The 7,103-nt window shown below is 37.7% G+C and overlaps 1 protein-coding gene and 2 long non-coding RNA genes across 6 annotated transcripts in view; 1 reads left to right on the top strand and 2 right to left on the bottom strand.

Annotated features, from left to right (window-relative positions):
- Positions 1-59: 59 nt before the first annotated feature.
- LOC107185220 lies at positions 60-588 on the bottom strand. The gene is made up of 2 exons (XR_001516141.1): positions 505-588; positions 60-309 (listed from the first exon to the last, which is right to left on the bottom strand). It is a non-coding gene; the product is annotated as an uncharacterized LOC107185220 (long non-coding RNA).
- Positions 512-1,414, top strand: LOC107185221. Its single transcript, XR_001516142.1, has 2 exons — positions 512-596; positions 818-1,414. It is a non-coding gene; the product is annotated as an uncharacterized LOC107185221 (long non-coding RNA).
- A 3,797-nt stretch (positions 1,415-5,211) lies between these two features.
- The window catches only part of ZBTB8OS (zinc finger and BTB domain containing 8 opposite strand), an 11,882-nt gene continuing 9,990 nt past the window's right edge, over positions 5,212-7,103 (bottom strand). For 3 of the 4 annotated variants that reach the window (XM_015572826.1, XM_006777368.2, XM_015572828.1), the window contains one exon: positions 5,212-5,511. In XM_015572826.1, coding sequence (XP_015428312.1) covers positions 5,425-5,511 — 87 coding nt within the window. In that variant the 3' untranslated portion in view covers positions 5,212-5,424. The remainder of the gene's footprint in view (positions 5,512-7,103) is intronic. The other variant, XM_015572827.1, reaches the window with a different exon arrangement.

Genomic DNA, 7,103 nt, shown 5'->3' with positions numbered 1-7,103 from the left:
GCTGTTTATCAGCTTCTGAACATCCTTCTAACTCTATGGTCCTTACGAGTGTCTTGTTGACGGGATGAAGTTTTGCAAAAATAAAGCACCACTGCAGTCGTGCCTACTGTCTGGAGGAAGCAAAATAGACTAGATCAATGTTTTAAAAGATTTTTTTTTTCACCCAAGGTAACAATTTCTTCTAATGGGTTGTTTCATAGAGAAGGCAACATTTAAGGAAGAAACTCTAAAATCAGAGCTCCTCTGGGTAAAGTCCCTTACAAGCCTTTCCCTAGGCACCTTGGTAGAGCTCAGTACAGTATTAAAAACCTTGGAGCTAGGCCGAAACCGGTTTGGCTCAGTGGATGGAGCGTCGGCCTGCGGACTGAAGGGTCCCGGGTTTGATTCCGGTCAAGGGCATGTGCCTGGGTTGCGGGCACCTCCCCAGTGGGAGGTGTGCAGGAGGCAGCTGGTCGATGTTTCTCTCTCATCGATGTAATAAAATATATTTAAAAAAAAAAAAACCTTGGAGCTAGATAACTCTTCATTTCTCTTTAAGCATTAGTCTCACTTTATTACTCCTATTACTCACTGCACTTATATGCTGACAACCATAGGTTCTTTTTTTTTTTTTAATATATTTTTTACTGATTTTTTACAGAGAGGAAGGAAGAGAGATAGAGAGATAGAAACATCGATCAGCTGCCTCCTGCACATCTCCCACTGGGGATGTGCCCGCAACCCAGGTACATGCCCTTGACCGGAATCGAACCTGGGACCCTTCAGTCCGCAGGCCGACGCTCTATCCACTGAGCCAAACCGGTTTCGGCAACCATAGGTTCTCTTATGGCAGCATATCATCCTTATTATACAGAGCTCAATTCATTGAAGTTATTTTGCCAAGTCATGCAATGATATCTTGACATTTCCATTCATAGTATATATATTTTGAGTCCTAAAATTAATACTGTGGAAAATCCCTAAAAACAGTATAGCATAAATAGATGTATTTAACTGGGAAGGGTGGTAATATTAGGTACTGGAGGACCAAAATTTAGATTATAAATGGAAAGTTGTTATTTTATATTAGAGTGAATCAGTATTACTATTTATCATTTATATAGCATTTTATATTTGCAAAGTATTTAATAATTTTTGTTATTCTTTACATATCTATGAAATAGGACAGTTATCCCACATGAAAGGTAAGGAAATTAAGACACAGAAATTAAGCAGCCTACCTAAGACAACCCAGTGAAACTGGAATTAGAATGATCCAATTTTTGAATCCTGGAATATCAGCTTAATTCACTGAGATGTGTTGTTCATTACTCTATTTTATTAGATGACTTTATACAAGTAACAGCCAATTGTTTTAAAGCTGACATCATTATATGTGGATAAATCCTATACAGAATAAATATTATGTAAAGTATGTGACTTTAACTACAAGAGTTTTATTTTTAATTTATTTATTGAGAGGATGAAGGGAGAAACACTGATTTGCTGTTCTACTTATTTATGCATCCACTGGTTGATTCTTTATGTGCCCTGGTTGGGGATTGAACCCAAAATCTTGGTTCAGCATCGGGATGCTGTTTCAACCAACTGGGGAGGGCACTTACAAGAGTTTTAATGATAAAATTCAGGGTATCACAGAAATGATACTGTTTAGTCAGCTTCTTTATACTTGTGTGAAATTATAATTAATCTTATTTTGATACAGTTAAACTATTCATACAAATGAAGCCACAAATATACTAAGAAAAATGGAAAACTTCATTCTTTAACATGTCAGTCTTTTCCCTACCGAACTTGTATTAATGCCAACAAGAAGTCAAATATGTTAAGCAATAAACCACACACAAAAGCAAGGGAAAGTTCAAAGAAGGTTCGTAAATAACCAGAAGCCTGTTCCTTTTCTGTGTAAGGTGCTTACTACTTAAAAGTTGTGCTACATGTACCCACTAAGAAACCTTCTGCAGCAATGTATCCATAAATTTAAAATTCTAAGTACTACACAGAAACAGGGGGTCCAGTACAGTAGGGATCAAGCAAGTGGGATAGGTCCGAATAGCTTCCAAGAAGTGAGTTTCCAGTTATGTTGAAGAAGGACACGATCGCCAGGTGAGAATCTGGGTAAAGACAGTAGACTAGTTAGTGGCTGCCCCCTAGAGTTTGGAAGGATGGGAGAGATGACTGCTTAATAGTGGGTTTCTTTTTAGAAGAAAAAAATGTTCTAAAATTGATTGTGGTGATGGTTGTATAACCAAGAATACTAAAATCCACCAAATTGTACTTTAAATGGGATAATTATATGGTATGTGAATTATATCAATAAAGTTGTTACAAAAACAAGAGAAAATCTGGGCAAAAATTCAAAAGTAGGAACTGATGAGTTACATGGTCTTTGCTGGTGCATGTGGGTGGGCTGCACTGGTAGAGAGATCAGGAGAGGTCATGGGGACAATGATAAAGGCAGAAACAAAGCTGCCCGATAATTTGCTCTATTCTCAATCTGATACAGCCCTTGAATGTTTCACACCATGGGTTACACAAAATCAGTTAGGGACAATAAATGGAAGGGCAATTGGTTTGGCATAAGGGGATGGGCCGAGCTTTTGAAAATATATGCTCAACTTGGATGTTAGAAAGAAAACTTGATTAACACAGGAGACTTGCAGTAGAGAAAGCAGGAGAGGAAGTGGCTATTTGCCCTTCTAAATAAAGGGAGACCCTGGCTACCAGGGTTGTCTCTAGGGTGGCCACACCCCCTAACCAAGCACTGTGGGCTTTTTAAAATTAATGACAAAAAGGGGGTATTAGCATTTATGCTTGCCTCAATAACGGTAATGAATGCTATCCTGAGTTTACTGAGCATTTACACATAGTCAGGCACTGTCATAAGAGCTTTATGTGTATACATTTATTTAATCCTCTCAACAACCCTGCAAGTGCTATCATCACTACTTAAAATGAGGAAATCAAGGGAGAGATTAAGCAACATGCCCAAAGTGGAGTTATTAAGTGATAGAACCAGTACTTGAACCCATGATCTGGCTCGTTTGTGCTATTAATCACTACAACCCTAACATAAAAATATTAGCACAGTAGTGTTTAAATTCCACAGTTCCAAATATCAGTCCAAGATGACTCCCTTCCTCTTCATTTACAAAAGGATTCTTAACTATCCTAGGAAAGCTGGGGTACTTGTATGCCAACTATAATTTGATAAAATATCAATTTTAAAAAATGTATCTGAAAAAAAAGTATGTGGTGAGGGGGATCCTAACTTCATATATAAAGGGTAACATATTCATTTTCCTTCTATGCAGTATCTTCATTTTGGCATATTTTAAAACTAACAAATTTTTTAAATAGTAATAAATTATATATTTATTACAAACTAAAAGAAATAGAATTTATATTGCATAATTATCTGACTTTTTACTGAATCCCATTATCTAGCACTGGTGGAAAGAGAAATGGCTATGCTTTTTCTCCTAGTCAAGTTTGTAGCCTACTTGGCTTAATATATCCCAAGAGGCCTTGCTCTAGATGTGGCTCTCCCACTGCCCTCATGGCATCCCCTTACTCATTTTCAGCCAACCCAAGTAGCCCAGGATGTGCAAAGGGGTCCATGAAAACAAGAGCTCCATCTCAGTCTGGAAACACATTCTAACAAAGGTAAAGAGATTCCAGGCATTTTTTTTGCTTGGAGGCCCGTAATCCAAATTTGAAAAATGTGTTTAAAGGTTAAGAAGCACTACCCCAGTGATCCTGCCACATATTATATTGAAGAGCTACAGGCTCTTTGCTTCGCCTTCCAATACCCAGGGAAAATAATGCAGTGCTCAGAGAGAACACTTAGAAAACTCACAATCTCGTCCTCTTAGGTCAGTGGTTCTCAACCTTCCTAATGCCTCGACCCTTTAATACAGTTCCTCATGTTGTGGTGACCCCCAACCATAAAATTATTGTCGTTGCTACTTCATAACTGTAATTTTGCTACTGTTACGAATCGTAATGTAAATATCTGGTATGCAGGATGTATTTTCATTGTTACAAATTGAACATAATTAAAGCATAGTGATTAATCACAAAAACAATATGTAATTATATATGTGTTTTCTGATGGTCTCTGGTGACCTCCGTGAAAGGGTCGTTCGCCCCCCAAAGGGGTCGCGACCCACAGTTTGAGAACCACTGTCTTAGGTCAAGTTCAACCTACTATAATGATATATGGCACCACCCAGATATCTTTTCTCATCTAAGTGTGAATAAATAGCAACTTTGCAAACTCTTGTATCACAGGAAAGAATACTCAATTAATGAAGAAAACAGAGTAATGTTGCAAATCAAACCAAAGCACTTCCATTTTTTAGAAATTATCTACTTTGAGAAGTTCAGATAATTTTATTTTATATTTTAAAAATACTTTTATTGATTTGAGAGGAAGAGGTAGATAGAAACATCAATGATGAAAGAGAATCATTGATTGGCTGCCTCCTGCCCGCCCACTACTGGGGATTTAGTGGGCAACCCGGGCATGTGCCCTGACTGGTATCTAACTGTGACCTCCTGGTTCATAGGCTGATGCTCAACCACTGAGTCACCTTGGCTGGACAAAAGTTCAGACAATTTTAAAGTTGTTTTCCTGTCTTCCTGTTTTCTCAGAAATGAAGAGCTTAAATAATTTTTAAAAACCAAAAAGTTAAAAAAAAAATTCTCCCATTCTTCTCTAACTGTATAAATATACTGGCTTTAATATAAAATTACATGATAGAAGGGCCCATTTTAAGGGCATTAAATTTTTCTTGTGGAAAAACAAGAAAGTGTCAGTATATCAGTGTTTAAAAAAAGTGAGATAGAAAATCAGGCTCTTTCTAGAGAAGTTTCCCAATTGTTCAATTATAATTATTTCTTATAAGATATCCAACTAGAATACAGGATGGCTCTGTCCTACAGCAATCTAAAATACAACCTCTTAATATACATATAGAAAATATGTCAACCAATTTGGAGGGAAAGCAAAATCCTGATAGTAAAATTTCTCAAATTATCATTTTTTCTCCCAAATTGGGTTTGATAAGTGTGGAGGCTTCAGAGTCTCTTGGAGTGATGTTTACACCAATGATCCCTTTTGGGACCAGGCTGGAGGGCTGGCATTCCATTGGAAGGATGTGAGGCACCTATTGCGACAGCAAGGAATTAATAAATAAGGAATCATACTTGCCACCTGAAGAATTCTTTAACATTTGAATAATTAGTACAGACCAAGATGATGGCTTGATTTTCCATTTGTGGGAAAATGCTTTAAGTCAAAAATTTCTGTTTTGCAAAACCAAACCATCATATAGTGTCAGAGACTGTAGAATTTATATTATGGTATCTTCTCAAAAGGCTGAGAAAAAAACAGTTCTTCATAGGAGTTTTTTCTTGATCTTAAATGTCAATGATCACAAACACTTCTGGCTTCTCTTCAGTATAGACCTGCATGGCTGAGTATGTTATTGCCTTGACTTCAGTTCCCTAAAGTTGGGATTAGAGAAAAGACAAATAAGAAACAAAGGACAATGGAATCAAAATCATTAATTCTAACAATAATTGGCAGAAAGTCAAAATTTTATTATGGAAAGGTAAAAACAATAATTATCAAATTGGTTTAATAGTATATATTGATCCAATAAAAAGAACAGTACACAGTAGATAGAGCACTGAACTGGAGTTAGGAGATGCAACTGGCTTTGTTTCCTGGCTTTGTTTCCACCTGGATATGGAAGCTGTCTGACTTCTCTGGGCATCAGCTTTTTTTACTTATCAAATTGGTTGAATCAAACAACACAAAGTCTTCCTACTGTTTGCTCAGGGCTCCTCAAAACTCCTCCTTGCAGTCTAACCTGGGCCCTAGGAACTCGGCCTATTCTCTTCTCAGCTGCCAATACTCACTCTACGTGGTAGGGTCCTTCTCTCTCCACATGTTTCTGATAAATGACAACACCCTGCCCCAGTTTAGAGCCACAGGATTTGATATTCTCTTAGTTCTTTCTACAATAAGTCTTTAAAAAAGTGGAATATTTTGGAACATTTTTTATTTATTGACTTTTGAGAGAGAAACATCAATGGTTGTTTCACTCATTTATGCATTAATTGGTTGATAGTTGTATGTGCCCTGACCTGAATCCAAAACTGAGCTACCTGGCCAGGGCCCTCTACAATAATTCTAAAAGTATCAGAGAATAGGGAACTGACATTTGCTAGCTCTATAGTACAAAAGAAATTGGAATATTTTAATGGATTTGAGTGGCACCCGAACCTCTGCTTTCCCCGCCCACTCTGCTATAATCCCCTCAGGAAACAACAATATCAATCAAATTCAACTTTCTGCCTGTGGAAACATCCACCATGCTGAATGGTATCACCTTTAAAGTCTGTCCACAATTCTCAAAAGGCCACTTGGCACTGACCAGTGATCCTACATTTACCACTAAATTCACTTTCTCACTCTGAGGCAACTGAAATTACACATTTTCACCTCTAGCCTCCCTCCTTCATTCTCATTCTCTCTTAACTATGCTTTCTAGAGAACACAAGAGCAATCAATAAGAACTGACTCATCTTCCCCACATCATCTACCATCCAACTCCCACCAGCCTTTCCTCCTGTTATAATGGCCAAACCCTGCTCTTATTAGAAGGCCAACTCTCTTCAGTACTCTATCCCACACTCCCCACTCCCCCACTTACCAACTTAAGGTCTTAGCTCTGAAATCATTCTCTCCCTCTCCAGCATGATCAATTTTCCTCAATATTCTACATCATTTCCAATGTTCTCCGCCCACACAGCTTAAAACATCTGGCCCTTTACAGGAAAATTTCGCCTGCTCTATTTCAATAGACTTAACTAATACAGAGTGAAGCCACACAGGTTGGCAAATACAGAATCTAGAGAAGCAGAAGTAGAAAGTCCTTTAGAGAACATCTAGGCCAAAACCTTTACAGAGGAAGAAATCAAAGCTTGGAAAGGCAAAGGGACTTACTTTTTTTTTAACCACTGAGCTCACTGACCACAATAATCAATAACAAACCTGCCCCTAGAACCTAAGTGCTGACTCTTTTTTTTCC

The sequence above is a fragment of the Myotis davidii genome, unplaced genomic scaffold (assembly GCF_000327345.1).
Source record: "Myotis davidii unplaced genomic scaffold, ASM32734v1 scaffold88, whole genome shotgun sequence".
Taxonomy (NCBI): domain Eukaryota; kingdom Metazoa; phylum Chordata; class Mammalia; order Chiroptera; family Vespertilionidae; genus Myotis; species Myotis davidii.
The sequence above is the reverse complement of the archived record's forward strand: the minus strand, read 5'-3'. Positions and strand labels throughout refer to the sequence as shown.